The 20,698-nt window shown below is 33.7% G+C and overlaps 1 protein-coding gene across 1 annotated transcript in view; it reads left to right on the top strand.

The window, feature by feature from the left end:
* Positions 1-20,698, top strand: part of LOC110100080 (probable E3 ubiquitin-protein ligase ARI7) — a 45,409-nt gene that overhangs the window by 7,203 nt on the left and 17,508 nt on the right. The window contains exons 5-6 of the mRNA XM_028700486.1: positions 48-138; positions 15,146-15,318. Of these exons, the coding sequence (XP_028556319.1) occupies positions 48-138; positions 15,146-15,318 (264 nt within the window). The remainder of the gene's footprint in view (positions 1-47; positions 139-15,145; positions 15,319-20,698) is intronic.

Here is a 20,698-nt window from a genome sequence, read left to right as displayed (position 1 = left end):
TGAATCCAACTTCATTTCTTATAAAAAGATTGCAATTTTGTTAACAGTTGACTTGTGGAATATGTTTCGAGAGCTATCCACGGGTTGAAATGTCTGCAGCGGCCTGTGGTCATCCTTTTTGTGGTGCCTGCTGGAGAGGTTTGGCCATCTGAAACTGGACATTTATTTGATTGCCTTACCAATGTGGAACATATTCTTTCTGTTTTATTGAATTCTTGGCATGGTAATTGAAATCATCTCGTCCAAGCCTAGCTCATATTGATATTCATTAGAATAATAATTAATTTTAACTTCTATATAATAAGTTTTAAAGTTATAGTGGATCATCTTGGTTTTGTTGCTCAACGTGCTGGTAATTGGTCTATTTTGATCGGAAGCTTTTCTTTTTCAAAGGGAAATTCAGTGTTATGGCTTCAATGTTTCATTGTTTCTGAAAACAAGGAGTCTGGCCTATCAGTTCGTTTTGATCACCTTAAGTTAGCTATTACTTTGATCGCTCACGTCAGTCATGTGGAGTGTTGGCTTGGCTAACAAAAATTCTTTAAAATCGAGGATGGAGCATGAAGTCCAGTTTATGATGGATTCACATGAAATTTTTTAAGGCAGTATTCTTAATAATTTCTGCCATATTGACCAGTATTATTCAATTCTGATCGATTCATATTATTTAAAAAGAGAAAATAATGTTTGGTTTGAAAGAGCAACGAGCAATTGTGATGTGATACAATGAAGATGAAACAAGAATTGCTTGCACGAAATTAATAAATTGTGAACTTGACATAGTTAAACATAAACGAATGCGTGGTCAAGATAGATCTTTAGAAAATTCCACTGAAGAACTAAGTAACGACAATTGATTACAATTAAGAGCAATAGGAGACTTGCAAAATTACATCAACAAATAATATAAGTAGAGCAAATGACATGTTAACAAAATCCACAGTTTAAGATCTAGATCATTCACCTCGGGATCCCTCACTCACACTCTTGAAATGATAGGCTTAGCGGAGGAAGGCTGCAAGCAAGCTTAGTGATGCCACTAGAAGACACGTGATGCCGAGGGGACTAGTCGCCGGGGAAGGAGCCGGAGTTGGAGGAACGGATGGTCGTCCGATGAGAGCCCACGATACTAGGGTATGTTGGAGTTCGATCGTCTCGGCGAGGCAGTATAGGATTCGGTTGACGTATCTTTCCATCGATTCGTCGTATTCCCAATCGGGCTCGTAGAAAGGAGAGAGAGGAGAATGTCAATCTCTCCTTGGACGTTGTAAGCAAAGCCGTGATCAACTGCCGGGTCCGCCATTCATGATCATGAGCGGACTTAGTGTGTAGTTGGGACGTAGGGGTGGAGGAACCGCTACCTAGGAGAGGCGGCCAAGAGGAGGAGAAGGGAGGCGGGTGAGATCTCAGGTGGGAGGAGGTGGAGAGGGGAGGGGCGGCTAGATCTAGGTTAGGGTTTGGAGTAATTAGGAGAAATCTGAAATTAATTTCAGATTTAGTGGAATTAGAGGGAACGAATTTGAATTTTGAATTCAAATTCGAGTTGAGAGAATTAAAGTGGAAGAGAGGAATTGTGGGAGATTAATAGGGAGTCTTATTTGAGAGCAATTAATGAAAATAGGAGAGAGAGAGAGGGAGAGAATAGGTGGCCGGCCAATTACGGGCCAAATAGAGAGAGGGGGAGAAGGTTTGAGGTTTAATTAAGTGGGCCCCAAGCAATAAACAAAGATTTAAAGAAAATCTGAATTGAATTTCAGATTTTATTTAAAAGGAGAAGTTTCTAAATTTAAGTGCTAGCATTTGGAAAGCATTTGAATTTCAAATTTGCATTGAAATCCAATTAAGTAACTTTCCTAATTACTTAGACTTATTTTAGGAAAACGATTAATGAATATTTGAAATTTTAATTTCAAATGTGAGGGCTTGGGGAGGTTGGCCGGCGGGTTGAGCAAGGGGGGAAAAGGTGGCCGGTGGGTGGAGGACGGGAGGCCGGCGGCTAGGTAGTTGGCCAACAGGTGGGGCATCCAAGGAGGCCGGCGGATGGGGGGGAAGGGGCTCATTTGAAAAAAAAAAAAAAAAAACAGGTGCTTTGGTTAGGGAAGGCGACAGGAGTTTGCTTGGGGAAGAATTGTAAGTTGGGGAAGAAAAGAGATCGGGGCCGCGAACCTTGGAATCCACCAACGGTTGACGAGTCTTGCTTTCACCCTCATTGGGTTTCTCCTCTCATGAACTCACTTAGAGATCAAACAAAGAACATAAAAATTCATTTCATAATCATCATCTATTACAATGCAAGAGGCCTCCTATAAATAGGCCAAAATGAAAGAAACCAGAAAGACAGAAATGTACTGGGGGCTACAATAGCGACTCAATACCCACAAGAGTAAATTAGGAAAAATAAAAAATGCAAGAACAAATAAAATACAAGATATATCAAAAGTAAAGACTCTGGATCGTAGTCGTTGATCTCCGACTCCGACGACGGTACACATGTCTAAATCTGATGTCCTCATCAAATTGTCTGTCATATGTGAAATCCTAAACATGGCCTTTTATTCCATATTACTTAAGGTTATTAATTATATTTAATTAGTCAAACAACCATATTTATTAGGCCGTGCTTGGGAATCCCATCCTAGTTTTATGATGGATTCATCATGAAATTTTCGAAGGCAGTATTCTTAATAATTTCTGGCAAATTAGCTTGTATTATTCAATTCTACTCTACGCTTTATTATTTTAAAGCATAAAGTAATATATCGTTTGAAAGAATAACAAGCAATCGTTTGTCATATATGACATCCAATACTTTGGAAATTGGCCTTTTATTCCTTATTTTTTAAGGTTATTAATTATATTTAATGGGTCAAGCAACCCTTTTTATTGGGCCACACTTGGGAATCCCATCCTTCAAACAACTAATCACCAGTAGAAATAGTTTAAGATGCCCTAATCTTGATTCAGGAATCCTAATCACTATTTAATTTTTCTTGGTTGTTGGTACTATTTTGATGGTAAATATTGTGAAGCCCATTCTACAAGCCACTAATTATGAGATTAAATAATTTAAGATGCTTAGGCTTTGTTTGGGACAGCTTTTTTTTAGTTTCTTAAAACGGAGTTTTAGTACAAACATTAAGCCGTCCCAAACAAAGCCTTAATGTAAGTTGTACAAAATGATTTGTGAAGAATAATTTTAAGCCCTCAACAATGAATGTATAATGAGGATTCATACAACTGAGCTCAAATAGTTTGGGTAAAACTAATGGTGATGATGGTGATACTAGTTAGGTAAGGTGACGTACTATATACCATTATTTTTATGTATTACAATGATGCAAAACTTCTACTTTTAGTTATAGAGTTTTATTAGTATAAGTATTGTCGTATTTAATGGTTGTTTTATTTTGTTTTCCCTTCGTATTTAATGGTTCTTTTATTTTGTTTTCCCTTCGTATTTAATGGTTGTTTTGTTTTGTTTTCCCTTATGTTATTTTTGTCGATCATTAAGGATTTAGATTTTAATGATTTATATAATAGATTAAATACTAAGGAGGGCGAAAGATGTATGTATAAGTTAGCCAAACAACGAGATAGAAGAAGTAAGGATCTAGTTTAAGTGAAGTGCACTAAAGATGAAGATAAAAAATGCTTTTATTAGAAAAGAGGATATTCAACAAAAGTGGATGAAATATTTTAATAAGCTTTTCAATGAAATTGTGAGAATACGATTGACTTTAGTAACATTAGAACACTAAATAAAAATAGAGATTTTTTTGCTTTTATCATTGTATTAGTAAACCCAAATTTGGAGAGGTTTTAAGAAAAATAAAGTGTGGAAAAGCTGTTGAACTTGATGATATTTCAATACTGGTGTGAAAATGCTTAGGATATGAAGGAATTTTTTGGCTTACGAAATTTTTTAATATTATTATGTAGACTAAAAAGATGCCACATGAGTGGAAGGGTGCGTTGATTCCTATTTTTAAGAATAAATGTGACCCACAATAGTGTGCAAATTACAGAAGAATTAAGTTAATCTGTCATACATTAAAACTATGGTAGAGAGTTATTGAGTATGTGTTACAACGTGATACTAATGTTTCACAAAATCAAATTGGATTCATTCCAGGTTTGTCTACTATGGAAGCTATACATTTATTGGGAGGATTTATGGAGAGAATAAGGAGGATCTACATATGTTAGTTATCGATTTAGAGAAAATTTATATTAAAGTTACAAGAGAAGTGCTCTGGAGAGTTCTAGATAAGGAGTTAGTAATGCTTATATTTAAGTTATTAAGAATGTGTATATGCAAGAGCTGTTACTTCTGTTCAAACAACATAAGGTGGTTTGATCGTCTATTTTCCTATTTTAATTGGATTACGTCATGGATAAGCTTTAAGCTCATATCTTTTTGCTTTAGTCATAGATGTTCTTACTAGACATTTACAAGAGGTGGTACCATTGTGTATGCTTTTTGCTTGTGATATTCTTCTTGTTTATAAGACTAAAGAGAGTGTTAAAGAAAAATTTGAATTATGGGGATCAACTTTAGAGTCTAAAGATTTTCGTTTGAGTAGATCGAAAACTAAATATATGAAGTAATTTTAGTAGTAATAGATCTATTGGGGGATTGTGACTTTAGGCAATGAAGTCATTGATAAAAGTACACTTTTTAACTTTCTCAGGTGTTTTGTTTAATGTGATGATAAAATATATGAGGATATTATTAGTAGAATTCAAGTTGGATGGTTGAAGTGGAGGAGTGCATCGGGCCTGTTTTGTGATGGAAAAGTTCTCCTCAAACTTAAGGGAATTCTATAAGATGGTGATGAGACATGCAATGCTTTATGGTGCAAGATGTTGGCCATTAAAAGAGAAACATAAAATTAAGGCTTCGTTTGGGACGACATTCTTCTTACTTCTTAAAGCAGCTTTCTAGTAAAAAAATTAAATTTTTTGTACTAAAAAAACGCTTTAAGAAGCAAGAAGAAAGCCGTCCCAAACGAAGCCTAAGTTAAGTGTTGCATAAATGAGGATGCTCAGCTGGATGCCTGGATGAGTGGCTTCACTCTTTGAGATAGAATGCTGGATGAGTGGCTTTACTCTTTGAGATAAAATGCGAAACAAGTATATATGTAAAAAGATTGGAGTAGCTCCAATGGAAGATAAGATTAGAGATAGTCGCCTTTGATGGTTTGGACACATAAAACGTCTTAGGAGAGCAGATATATTAGATTTGGCCTTTGTTAAGAAAGATAGAGGTAGACTTAAAATGACTTGGTTATTCTGTTGCACTGATACGGATACAGCGACACGGATACGACAAGATACGGATACGGGACACGTCAATTCTTAAAAATACAGGATACGGGTATGGTGCGGACACGACATTATAATTTATAAATCATATATAAAAATTAAGAGAACAACCAAAATATAATATTTGGAATTACAAAAAAAAAATGACAATAACATCATTTGTAGCCTTGTAGCTTATAATATCAAAATATAAGCAAGCATTAAATGTCTAGTACAACAACAAAAGCATAAACATAAATTATCTAGCACATGAAGTTTCAACTATTCAATGGATGGAATGATATAATTATCTTCTTCAATTGTTTGTCTTAGAACTTATATATCATCTTCAATAAATATCATAGCTTCTAATTCAGTCTCATCAAGTGAAAGATTAGTAAATTTTAATATTTTTATATCATCAAGAGACTCAAATCCATCTCGGAAATGAGAGAATCTTGCTCGCAACCGCGGAAGTAAATACTACACGTCTTTTTTTTTTTCGGATTTCTTTTTGTTTTTCAACGGACACACGTATCAGATACTCGTGTCCTTTTGAAATTAAATAGTATTTTAATTGGATACGGCTTTGGCGTATCCGACACATATCGGTGGAGTATCGGTGGCGTATCCATGTATCGGTGTATCGGATACATCCCGCCTTCATAAGTAGGTGTATCGGTGCAACGTAGCTTGGTTATAAAATAATAGAAACAACCATTTTTATTAGATTTTAATGAGAATTTGGCTCTTAATCGGACTTAGTGGAAAAAAAAAAAGGATTCATGTAGTTGACCCCACATAGTGGGATAAAGACTTGATGTTGTTGTCAAGGATAAAATATGAAATTATTGTTTTGGACATGCTTCTTGTTATTTTAATGTAAGAATGGCTAGAATCTCCAAACAAATTATGGCTACTATTATAATAGTATGCCTGCATCCTCTTTGACATTCATTTATATTTTCTTCTAAATCTATTTTTTCTGGTTAGCTTTCCAAATCCTCTTCTACTTCGGATTTTTCATTATTAGAAAGTTTGTCATAATTTTCACTTTTCTTTGTTCCACTTATATGTAAGTACTTCATTAGATTTTGGATAAATACTTACAGTGGTATAGATGTTTCACCGATAATCATTTTGCTATTTGCATCCATTTTAATTATTCATTGAGAACGAAAGTTTGCATTTGTTCAGTTCCTTTGATTTTGGAAAGTGGAAGAAAATATTTTAATGATCAATTCAATCTCGTTTTGCATTTGTTCTGTTCCTTTGTTTTCGGAAAGTGGAAAAAGATAATTCATTGATCAATTCATTCTCGTTAAATGTAAAGAGATTAAAAAGCACCACCTCTTCTCATTATATGTACATTTTTCATAATTTTTGGAGGCACCTGTGGCCAGTTGAGTGGCCATCCAAACTCCTCACAAATGTCTGGAACACCTTTGTTTCCCTGCTAATGCTTTTTAGTTACAAGAACAAAAGCACAAGAGAAGCCTTTTTCTTCTCGACAGAGTAGCTTTCACACCTTATGTTTTTTTACATGAAGCAAATACATTTGCACCATCTCTTTTAATGGGCAAGGTTAGCCCACAATTCTTGATACGAGATTGAAATCCTTTGCATAGTTCTCTGTAGATTTGGTGTTGAATAAGACCAAGTAAAAAATAAAAGCAATCTCTTATACAACAATTGCAAAGATAAACACTTAAAATCAAAGCCCGACATGAGGTTCTGGTTGGGTATCCATTGGGTACCCATGTTTCACTCGGACGGGCTTCACCCACCCACACCCACCCATGGTGACTTCCGGGATTTCGTACCTACCTATACGCACCCACTTTCCATGTTTTTTGAACGTAGTGTGCCATAGACTGATGGCCTTGAGGCTTGTTATCATTTGCTATGATGGCAAACTTTCAAGTCGCATATCAAAATTTATCATACTCGTAGCGTGCTTAAGTGCTGCACAATACGTAGTGATGATTGCAGTAGTATAAGTAAGATATACGGTGATTATCAATGTAAATCGATTTATCCCTTGATATTAATATCCATCCACAAGGTCATGGGCGTACCCATACCCACCCATACCCATTGGGTATGGGTGGGGTACATGGGTGGGTGTGGGCATGAGTACCCAATGTAGGGCTCTGCTTAAAATTACAAGATAAATCTAAGAGATTGAAAGAGATGGGATTTGGATGAACACATAAAAGTATTTCTATTTTCTTCTTAAAATCACCGAAAAAATATTTGTCTTTTTTAGTTCATCAATCCATTAGATTTCCTCTAATTTGTTATGGCGTGTATGGAGCCCACTCCATAAAAGTGACAAAATCTCTCAAAAAGTGGGCTTTGACAGCTAGTTTAGCCAGTTATTATATAACCTTAAATGCCAAAAAAATAACTCTTAGGTATTTTAATATTTTCAAAATAAATTTCCTTTTAATTGACTAAACCTCATTTTCCTTGTTGATAACATAGCCAAACTGAGGCCCGACAACGATGGTGCCCTCCTTAAAAGTGAGCTATTAGAATCCTAGTTCTAGAAAACCGTTTCCACCTATGTGATGCGGGATGATCTCATCTCGATGCTCATTATTGTGTAGACCCACCTTTGTTGTCGAGTTCTGGCTACAATGGTGGCTCTTTGGTCGATGAAGCGCTCTCTGGTTCATCATCCTCATTGACCAATTGGGTATTTACACCACAGCATCCACAACAATAGGCAGTGGGGGTCATAATGAGATTTATCATTTCTGGTGAGTGCTGTCGCTTGTCCATCAGGACTTCAATCATGATCCCATGCTCTTTTTTCTGGATGAGCCAACACCCGTGCTTAACTCTAGCACATTCATGTTGATGAAGGTGGGATAACTGATTGCAATTTTTTGAAGTGTTGTTGTGGCTTTGATCTGCCAATCCAGTACCAAACGAATCTGCTGATCTTCACCCACGAGGGCAAGCAGTGCCAATCCTATTTGTCCATTGCATTTATCTTCAACACGTAAGCGAGATTTGGGCCTCTCTTCCCGCTAGTTGTTTGATGGCCCATCGAGGAATTAAGTGATATTAGAAATGTGAAGCAAACAAATAGAAGGTAATCCAATATGGTTTAATTTCCTGCAGAACATAAATAAAGTAGAAACAAAAATACAAAACAGAATTGATCTTTGACAGCCCCTAAATTTTATTAAGATAATAGCAAGAGGAATTACTAGTTGAAGTAATTTACAATGTCTTCCGATGGAGGACACTATGTGATTGGAGTATCCCAATGTAACTATTATGATTTACGCATTTTGAGATACCAATCAATCAATCAATGATTCACTTTATTTTAATGAAAGCAAGCAATAGCCTTTAATTCTAATTGATGGTGAAATGATCATAAATATTCAAGATATTTACCTTTAATTTAGAAACAAGTAAAATTGTGCAAGCTAAAGGATTAATTTTCACAAAAATTATATTTTTTTCATATCAGTTTTTATGAAAATTAAAGTACTAAATTTGCTACAAATAAATCATGTAGAAGAGATATACTAACAATTTATGAAGAAGAAATATATATTGAATGAAATTATCAAAAGAGAAAAATCAGGTTTCACGCTAATACAAGAGGGTGACTTGCTTGAAATCCAATACAATGAGGTTACTCGCTTGAAATCAGATAGTTGAACTTGTAGAGCGTTCGAAATTGCCACGTGGCTAACTTGCTCTTAGAAGTTTGAATCTAGAAGGAAAATTTTATTCAACCCAAAAGTTATGTACTATATACTTTTGTCCATCATTTATAGACTTCTAATAGCCTACTTTAATAAGCAATGTTGATACATTAGCTAAATTTAATTCTAAGTTATTCCAATTTAATTTGAAAATCCCAAATCAGTCGGCCCATAATCAATTTAATTTGAAACTTTAAAATCAACTTATTCTATACTCCAAAACCAAAATACCTACGACCAAGAAATAGTATCTTTAATGAAAATTTTGCTGTAGGGCTGCTTCAAGAATTTGCAAGCGATACCTGCTAAAATAATCCTGCTATGTTGCACTGATACTCCCATTTACGAGGGCGTGCTGTATCCGATACACCTCCGATACGCCACCGATACATGTCGGATATGCTAAAGCCGTATCCAATTAAAATACTATTTAATTTCAAAAGGACACGCGTATCTGATACGCGTGTCCGTTGAAAAACAAAAGGAAATCCAAAAAAAAAAAGATGTGTTGTATTTACTTCCGCAGCTGCGAGCAAGGTTCTCTCATTTCCAAGGTGGATTTGAGTCTCTTGATGATATTGGAATATTAGAAATTATTAATCTTTCACTTGATGAGCCTGAAATAGAAACTATGATATTTATTGAAGATGATATAAAAGTTCAAAAACAAACCACTGAAGAAGCTAATCATATCATTCCTTCTATTGAATAGTTGAAACTTCATGTGCTAGACAATTTATGTTTATGCTTTTATTGTTGTACTAGACATTTAATACTTATATTTTGATATGATAAACTACAAGGCTACAAATGATGTTGTTGTCATTTTTTTTAATTTCAAATATTATGCTTTGATTGCTTTCTTAATTTTTATGTATGATTTATAAACTATAATGCCGTGTCCGTGCTGTACCCGTTTCCTATATTTTTAAGAATTGACGTGTCCCGTATCCGTATATTGTCATATCCATGTCGCCGTATCCGTATCGGTGCAACATAGTAATCCTGCATGGGGCATGCCATTGCCTTACATAGGCATTGAGATATAGCAGAAATCTCTTATGACACTTTTTTTTTTATAATAATACTAAAGATATGTCCAAAAGCATTGATCCGCATCAATAAAAAATTTGCAAACCTAATCGGATAGAATTTGCACTTCGAGCCATTCTCCTTTTTTCCCCACTTGTAGCACTTTGCTAAAGTGAGCGAGCATGTCCCACTAATTTGGCTTTAGCAGCTTTAACTTTTTCGAAATCAAAGAAATGATAATGTACAAGTAAGTCTTTCAAATCATTGATTCATCATAAACTATTTCTGAGATCATTCCCCCATCTACTATAGGAATATAGTTTTAAACCTCATAATAGTTACAATATGTTGAGAGGTTTGATGGAGAAATATAGAGAGAACTAAGGAGGATCTATATATGATATTTAGTGATTTAGATAAAGCATATGATGATAAAATTTCGAAGTGCTCTAGAGAGTTCTATAAAAGAAAGGTGTTAATAATGCTTATATTCAAGTCATTAAGGATATGTATATAGGAGTTGTTCCTTGAGTTCAAACACTAGATGGTTTGACCAAATATTTTCCTATTTCAGTTAGATTATATCAAGGATTAGCTTTAAGTTCATATTTTTTTGCTTTAATCATGGATGTTCTTATTAGACATTTAAAAGAGGATGTACCTTGGTGTTTGCTTTTTGCTGATGATATTCTTCTTGTTGATAAGACTAGGAGGGAGTTGAAGGAAAACTTGAATTATAGAGGTCAAACTTAGAGTATAAAGGTTTTCGTTTGAGTAGATCTAAAACTGAATATGTCGAGTGTAATTTTAATAGTTATAGGTCTAGCATTGGGATTCTGACATTGGATAATCGAATCATTAAAAAGAGTGCACGGTTAGATATCTTGGGTCTATTGTTCAAAACAATGCTGAAATAGGTGGGGATATTAGTAGTATAATTTAAGTTGGATGGTTGAAGTGGAGGAATGCATCAAGTTTGTTGTGTGAAAGAAAAGTAGCCTCAAACTTTAAAGGAAAATTTTATAAGATGGTGGTGAGACCTGCAATTAGGGTTTTAAACGAACCGAGCTAAGTCGAGCATGTGCTTGTTCATGTTTGTTTGAGCTCGATTCAAACTTTCTGGTTCGTGTTCAAGCTTGATTCGTTTAAGTTAATGGATGTGCATATTTGGTTTGTGTTTAGTTCATGTTCGGTTCGTGCTTATCGAGCTTTAATCAAACGAGCCTTATCAAACTATAAATGAGCTTTATCGAGTATACTAACAAACATGTTTGCGAACATTTCTAGCGATTGTTTCAAACTACCAAACAACATGTTCACGAATATATATAGTAAGTGTTTTTTAGCTACCAAACAAGCCTATTAACGAACATATCTAAAAAGGGTTTTCAAACTATCAAAAAAGCCTATACATGAACACATCTAGCGAGTATTTTTGAATTACCAAACGAGCTCGTCTACAAGCAAATGAGCTATAATTCTTCTTATAAGAAAGCTTGTTTTAGACTAACTTATTATTATGTTTTAAATTATAATGAACATAAAATATTTATATTAGATTTATTAAATTTCCGTATCAAACAGTCAAGCTTTATATTTGCAAGAAGATGTTCCTTGATATATGCTTTTTGTTGATGATATTCTTCTTGTCGATAAGAGTAGAGATGGAGTTAAAGGAAAACTTGAATTATAGAGGTCAACCTTAGAGTCTCATGGTTTTCATTTGAATAAATATAAAATTAAATAAATGTAGTGTAATTTTAATAGTAATAGATAATAGTGGGAGGATTGTGACTTTGAACAAACAAGTCATTAAAAAGAGTACATGTTTAGATATTTTGAGTGTATTGTTCAATGTGATGATGAAATATATGGGGGTGTTTTTAGTAGAATTCAAGTTAGATGGTTATTCTTCTTGTTGATAAGACTAGGAGGGAGTTAAAGGAAAACTTGAATTATAGAGGTCAAACTTAGAGTATAAAGGTTTTCGTTTGAGTAGATCTAAAACTGAATATGTCGAGTGTAATTTTAGTAGTTATAGGTCTAGCATTGGGATTCTGACATTGGATAATCGAATCATTAAAAAGAGTGCACGGTTAGATAACTTGGGTCTATTGTTCAAAACAATGCTGAAATAGGTGGGGATATTAGTAGTATAACTTAAGTTGAATGGTTGAAGTGGAGGAATGCATCACGTTTGTTGTGTGAAAGAAAAGTAGCTCTCAAACTTAAAAGGAAAATTTTATAAGATGGTGGTGAGACCTGCAATTAGGGTTTTAAACGAACTGAGCTAAGTCGAGCATGTGTTTGTTCATGTTCGTTTGAGCTTGATTCAAACTTTCTGGTTCGTGTTCAATCTTGATTCGTTTAAGTTAATGGATGTGCATATTTGGTTTGTGTTTAGTTCATGTTCGGTTCGTGCTTATCGAGCTTTAATCAAACAAGCCTTATCAAACTATAAATGAGCTTTATCGAGCCTACTAACAAACATGTTTGCGAACATTTCTAGCGATTGTTTCAAACTACCAAACAACATGTTCAAGAATATATATATAGTAAGTGTTTTTTAGCTACCAAACAAGCCTATTAACGAACATATCTAAAAAGGGTTTTTAAACTATCAAAAAAGCCTAACATGAACACATCTAGCGAGTATTTTTGAATTACCAAACGAGCTCGTCTACAAGCAAATGAGCTATAATTCTTCTTATAAGAAAGCTTGTTTTAGACTAACTTATTATTATGTTTTAAATTATAATGAACATAAAATATTTATATTAGATATATTAAATTTCCGTATCAAACAGTCAAGCTTCTAACAAGCTTCTTATCGAGCTTCATATCGAGCATGTTCATGAGTTTCAGATAATGTTATTTATGAACATAATGAGTTGAACACATACTTGTTCAAGTTTGTTTATTAAAGCATCCAGTATTTAAGAAAATATTCAATCTTGTTTGATTACTTAACTAAACGATCACGAACAAGCTTTTATTGAGCTAAGCCTCGAGTAATTTGTTGAACACTCAGTTCTGTTTACAACCCTACCTGCAATGTTTTATGGAACAAAATGTTGGACATAGAGAAACATAAAGTTTAAGTTAAGTGTTGTAGGGATGAGTGGCTTTACATTTAGAGGCAGAATGTAAAACGAATATATACATGAAAAAGTTGGAGTAGCTCCAATGGCAGATAAGATTAGAGAGTCATCTTATATGATTTGGTCACATAAAACGTCAGCCTTTCGATGACCCGATTTGGAGAGTATATATATTAGATTCAGGCTTAAAAAGACTTGGTTAGAAAGTGTTATAAATGATACTTTTTATTAGATTTAAATGAGAAATTGACTTTTAATGTGACACAATGTAGAAAAAAATTATTCATGTACCCCACCCCATGTAGTGGGATAAAGGTTTGATGTGCAGTTGTTGTTGTTGTTGTTGATCATTACAATATGTTTATCTAGAACTATAACTTGCTTGATCCTTCCTAAATTGCATCATCGATTATTTTTTGGTTGTCCAATTATGTTCTATATTTGCCCAACATAATGGCAAACCATAAATTTTAATGCCAATATTATGCATGATGACTTGGGGTTTCCTAATGCAACTATTATCATGTGTAGTATGATTTCTTGCAGTGGAAAAATTGAAGATTTATAGATTAGTAGTTACAATTCTATTTTGCAACTCTCTTTTAATGATAAAAATAAATAATAATTTATAAGCCCAATTGATAATGAAATGATAAAAATATTTCAAAATTTTAGTAGAAATTTATAACATGTAGGAAAAAAATTAATTTTCATAAAATTAAATTTGCCATATATTAATTTTTGTCCAAATCAGAAGTACCAAACTAGCTAATGACAAATCAAACAAAAGAAACATAATTATCAAAGTAAAAAAAAATCAGACCGTATGTTGGTACAAGGATGCGAGTTTCTTTGGACTTAGATAATTGCTTTTATATCGCACCTGAATGAATCACACTTCCAACTTGCGCGCATAAGATTGAGAATAGAAAGAAAAATTTTGTTCAAGTCAGAAGTTATGAACTGTATACCTTAGTTCACTATTTATAGACTTCGCATAGCCTATATTAATAAAGAAGTTGGATTAATTTAAACCCAATTTTAAAATCGTTAATGTGTTATTTTTTAATAAATATAACTTGAAATTTTAAATCTGCTCATTGTAATCGTCAAAACTTAGATACATGCGGCCAAGAAATCCAACCAATGCATTGTTACAATTACCTGCACGGAACTCCGTTGCAATGATGCTACAGTAACTTCCTGTGGTGAACTGTTGCAATAGCTGCGCTAGACACTTTCATACGTGTGCATCAGGATCTAACATAAATCAGGGACACCTTTTCTGTTTTTTTTTTTGGTTTTTAAAGGATGCAAAAAGCTCTGATCCGCATCAATAGAAGAGCAGCACGTCTAGCCAAATAGTGCATGGATTGGGTTGTTACCGTGAGAACTTGCCCTAACCTGATAATTGTTCTGGTTCATTTTGAATTTAGTTCGAAGTCATGAATTCCTAATCAAGTAGGATTGGCTGGTTATTGGCTTACTGTCCAGACTGAACCAACCTTAAGCTGAATTATACCTCTAGCTACTTGACCATTATAATTTAGAAGTTACTTATGGACTTCTATTTTTGGGTTTGTTTTTTAGAATATGATTGTTAATGTATATTCTCATCTGTAGATCTTTCAATGCGGTTATTGAAGAATAATTGTAAGCCAAAGCCTTAATGATAATTTCAAACTAAGATAATTGTTCTGGTACAACGTTTGGGAGGATATTTAAGTTGTAGTTTTTTTTTTCTTTTCTTTTTTTAAAGTTGAAGATGCAAATGCAACTACCCATAGCATAGCAGGTTAACTTTGTACCGTTATTTTCATAATATTTTGTTTGTTATCCAACTAAATAATGACAAATCTTTGCAGTCAATATATTTAACGGTAGTTTGAAAATGAGAGTTCCATGATAGACTTACTTTTTCTCTATGTACTGATGAAATTATTCTTTGAAGCTTAGTTTCAAGTCTCCCATATGCAGGTTATATTGGAACATCAGTAACTGATGGCCCTGGGTGCTTAATGCTCCGGTGCCCAGATCCATCTTGTGGTGCTGCTGTTGGTGAAGACATGATTAATATGCTCACCTCTAATGATGATAAGGAGAAGTATTCACGTTATCTTTTGAGATCTTATGTTGAAGATAATAGAAAGGTATGTGAGAACTGTAATTGATGATTCGTAGAGTAAGTTTAGTTGTACAGGTGGTATAATTGAAATTACAAACTCTCGTGTTGTTTTGCCATGTTTACAACAAGAGTTCTGCATCAAGTTGTGAATGAAAAAGAGGTTTCTAGTTAGTGAAAACTTATATCTTAGTGAAGTAACCTTTTGTTTTCTGCAATGTATTGTGTGATATCTATAATAATTGTTATGATTGTGAAAATTTCTGTCAGATCAAGCTTATCTTTTGATGAAAAAAACGCATATCTTGAGACTATTCAAAAGAATTGAGCCATTGACTGATTTTATTTCGGAGACCTAACAAGCTCATTATGATGTGCCATTCCCTAAATAAGATCGATTCATCACATTGAGTCTATGGATGCCTAGATAGCTTGAATTGGAGTGCAAATGATTGAACCAGATGATTATGGTTAAATTGGTCCAGCTCAACTAGGCTACATCTTGTTTACATGCGATGAAATCCATGTGTAAAGTTGGACCTGGAATGGCAATTGCATTCCAACTGACTTTAATTCGAGGACCCTAAACTAGCTACAACGCTTGTCTTGACACAAGAGGCATGCTGTTGACCTTTAATTCACTTTATGTGCAATCATTCTATTCAATCAAATAATCATGTTTGGGCATAATTTTGTGTCCTAAAATAGAAGTTAAGCTTAACCAATCCGACTTGAGTGCACCCTCAAGTTGGTCTTGGGCATGAATATCTCTGCTTGGCTTGTCCTAACTCAATTCGACATGAAAATTTTTGGTGCAATTTTGGTTGGTTTGAATTGACTCAACTTGACCCAGCATAATCAAAACTCAAGTCTAGCTCAAATGGTCGACCTAAATATTGGTTTTGGTGGGCCTTAGAAAACACTTTCAATTCTTTTGACCTGACACGAACCTGTGCTGGCTCACCAGTGCCCTAGTCTAGTTGCAAGTGATTACATAATTTTTTTGAATAAGAATTAAGTGTATTCCTCAAGAAGTTAATCATTAATGCTCATTTGCAGGTTTTTATCTAAGATTAAAAAATCTCGAGGCAATCATCATATGACATTTGTGGATAGCATGCTGCTTTTCTGCATTTTAAAATTTTTTTCATCACATAAACATCCGCCTTAAATATTCTATGAGTTCCGCAGATTTTTTTGCATGCTTGTATCGAAATATTAAGTGATGGTTCTCTCCTATAATAATTGTCCTATTGCTGTGACATTGACCGCATTTCATATCACGAAAATGATAATGCAGTGCATTGTCATTTGAAGACCAAATAGTGCTCATCCCCTATCCACATTAATACGAGGAATTCATCTTTTATTTGTGTCCAGGAGGTTCTACTCTTCAGATAGGATTAGGCCATTAAGCCTAGTTTTGAACTAGACCGTATAAGGTTTCTTACACTTTTGCTAAGTCCACCCTCTGCACAAGACTATGTCATCACGCTTAGCTTTGAACTATAGTTAATGGAAAGTTCCTTACATCTTTTGTGGCTTTGGCTTCAACTTCTCCTCAGTCATTGTGCCTGGCTTTGACCAATGGCTGTTGGAAGATTACTCAAGTTGCTTGCAGGATTAACCTCTCTAAATAGGTCATCAAACTTTTGACCATGCCCATGGTTTTTGGAGAATTACTTACACCCTTTGTGGTTTCAACTTTATCGCACAAGACTATAGCATCAAAATGAGCTCTATTACTTTGAAATTTCCATTTGTTGGTTCTACCTTCTCTACACAAGATTTGGTCATTTAACTTTGCTCTTACTCTTGGTCCTTGAATTTTTCCTTAACAACATTCATAAATTCAATCTCTCTATATAGGATTAGGTCATTAGGTTTAGCATTTACCAAACAATTTGTGAAAGATTCATTAAACCCTTAGCTTGTACAAGTTGTTCACATAGGATCATATGATCATTAAGCATAGCTCAAATCAAGCATCTATGTAAAGTTCCTTGTCTATCTCTGGGAGAGAATTAGGTTATGAAGCTTATAATTGGCCAACATTCTATGAAGGGTTCTCTACATCCTTTCTAGATTCAACCTCTTCGCACAGGTTTACAATTATTCAGCCTAACTTTAACCAATCTCCCATTAGAGGCTCCTTGTTTGTTCCTCGAAATGACATCAAGTATGAATTTGAACAAAGAAAACTGATTGAGATGAGTTCAACTAAAAAATAGGGTGTCTAAGCATGCTTCCAAGTTGGAGTTAAAAGAAGAGCTTATTTTTTTAGCAATTCTTTGTAATAGGTCTCATAGAAAGTCCATAATTCAATGACCTAGTAAAATGGGAGGGTCAAGCCTTCATCATCCTCTAGATGATTTTCCAAACAATAAGCTAACTCGAATGAGGGCTTGCTTTTTTCTAAAAAAATTCATCAAGTTCCAGGGATTGCATGCACAAACTTTTAGCTTAAAGTAGTTTGAAAAATTCAAAAAGTTATCATAATTTGTCTAAAATGATATACACACAGGATTCCATCAAAATTTTTTTAGCTCAAAGTCTAGAGGGGATTTACAAATTGATTGTCCAGGGTGTGGATATGGTCACTGAAGTTTTGACTCAAAATTTGGTTTGTTCCCAAGTCCAGAGTAAGCTGAAAAACTATCCAGCATTACAAAGGTATTTATGGGTTCATCAATTAAAAAAATGTCAAAAAATATGGGTTTAATTATTTGGATTATTAAAATTTATGTATGACCAAACATAAAGCATACATCTCTAAGAAATTTAAAAGGATTGAATTAATGCTTAACTTTATTTAGTTAGTGAGCTAAAAAGTAAACAAGATCTGACATATCACACGAAGTCCATAGGTTAAATTAATTTTGAACTCATCAAATTTCTTGGTTTTGGCTAGGCTCACATGTCCAGGGATTTACTGAACCATTTCCCTTGTATAATCAAGCTACTCCTTCCTTACATGCAGCAAAGAAAGCTAGATGGATGGTTAAGTCTTGAGTGGTGGCCATTGAGGGCCTATCCATGGGGTTCATCTAGCCATGAGTGTTATGTTGACGGTGTTTGATTGTGCTGACGAGGGATTTTTATCATGTGATTCATTTCCGAAGAATCTGGCTTTAATTTGCTGCACCTTTGGCACTCCGATGCTTCATTAGTAGTTTGTTTCTAAGTGGCCCTCTTAGAGGAAATATTTTGATTCTTGTGAAATTGATAAGATATTTATCACATGTTTCCTTTAATTTTTTGTGAGGTGCTTAAAATCCTAGAAATTATTACGATCAATTTATTTGTTGAAATTATGTTCTGTCAACAACTGATGTGCTACTAAGATTGTCACCTATTATGTGGTATTAAGATGGCCTATTCAGATATCACAGATTGCGACTACTATAACATTGCTAGTCTCTCTCAAATATCTTTTTTTTTAACTCTCAAATATCTTGTTTTCCTTGGTTTTGCCAACTTGGTCAACCCATCTGTGGTCATCATACAATCAAAATTTGATTATAGAATGTTTTGACATTCAACTTCATTGCTAATAACTTATAATATTATTTTGGATAAGGATAAAAAAAATCCTCCATGTTATAAATAAGGCTCCTTTAAATTCATTTAGTAGGGTTCTCTTTACAATTTATAAAACTACCAATAATTTCTATTTAATGTTTCATGAGTTTTTTATTTGATCGTTGTACAAAATTTCATTGATATTAACTTCCAAGAATATTCTTGATGTTCATTAAAATGCTCCTCATAAATTTTATAAATAAGGTTCATTTTCAATTTAATTACTAGGATTAGCTCAATGACCTAAAAAAGCTCAATGACCTAAAAAGCCACCAAGCACCTCTTTTTAATAGGGAAATACAACTTTATTGGCCTCATATTAACAAAAATTAAGGCAAAATTTGCTGTTTGTTTTCTTGGGAATATGCCCTCTTTTAAAAACAAAAGCCTCCATTTTTTGAATACAGAGAGTACTTATTTAAAGTTCGTTGTGGTGGACTTTGGTTTGAACAAAGTTTGAAAATTGTTCGAATCATATTCCAGCAAGGTTTGGTCAAATGTTTGATCCATGTCTGAACCATGTGCAAACTATGTTCTTTATTCCAATCTTATTTGAACAATATTCCAATGAGGTCCAAGTATGGTTCAAACAAAATTTGAAAAAGAATTGAATATGATTCGATCACAGATCGACATATGTTTGAAGAAGGCTCGAATATGACTCTAGAATGTATCAAAACACAGTCTGTGAGCTTAATCATAACATGTTATAAGAGATATCATGCAATAGCCATAATACAAGATAGTGGATTTTAAAAGATGTAACATAGTAGGCATAACAAATAGTATAACTAAAGAGCTATGTGATAAAATTCATAACATGACAGATGTAAATTCATAGGTAATATAAACATGATGAATCAAAGAGTAGATGCTCAAAAAAATTAATGTTTTTAACTTTTTATTAGAATTATAAATGATCTTATAGACCTATATTATTGCGAAATAAGTTTATTACACATAAACGGTCCTTGTAGAATTATATGCGAATATGTATAACTTCTGGACTATTTTTCTTTGAAATTAGGTATGCCATTACAAATAATAAGTAAAATAATTATCATATTATATGTGCAAGAACTATTTAAATTGCTTTTTTTTAAATTATAAATGAATTATCTTATTTTAGATATTGGGAACTCATTTCTAGTGGTTTTCCTCCGCTTCGAAGATTTGGATGAGAAAAGTTTCTATTTGATGTCGAATAGTTTTGAATTTTTGATTGCTCAAGCAACTTTGGTAAACACCTATATAATGAATTTATCGTTGCTTTTGAGGTCCATAGTGTGGTGCAAGTGGGGCAATAGTTGTACAACATCATGCACCCCAAGCTTTGTATGTAACCTGAGCACTGTAATGTCTCTCATGTGGTCTGATTAGAACAGACATCTGGATTCACAACAAAACAACTCAAATGAGAAAGACAAAATGAAACATCTTCAAACAATGATTAAACCATAGTTGTGCCATAGTTAAATCTTAATCAAACTCTGATCGTACAATCTTCAAATCATAATTGATTTGTTTTGAGCATTATTCAATTAATTTTAGAAACAAAATCGAACCATCTTTGAATCATGTTTGAAACATCTCCAAATTATGATTTAACCATCTTCCATCCATGTTTGAACAATCTTCAAATCATGTTATATCATCTTCAAATGCTGCTCAAACCTTGATTGATTCATCTTCAAACATTTTTATCATGGTTTGAAGGTGTTCGATCTTGCTTTGATTGTAGTTCTAAGATTGTTCAAATCATGATCGAAGATAGTTTGAAGATGGTTTGTCATGATAAAATCATTATTCAAAATAGTTTGAATATG

Source organism: Dendrobium catenatum, unplaced genomic scaffold (assembly GCF_001605985.2).
Source record: "Dendrobium catenatum unplaced genomic scaffold, ASM160598v2 fragScaff_scaffold_1530, whole genome shotgun sequence".
Taxonomy (NCBI): Eukaryota; Viridiplantae; Streptophyta; class Magnoliopsida; order Asparagales; family Orchidaceae; genus Dendrobium; species Dendrobium catenatum.
Note: the sequence above shows the minus strand (reverse complement) of the source record. Positions and strands in the feature narration are given on the sequence as shown.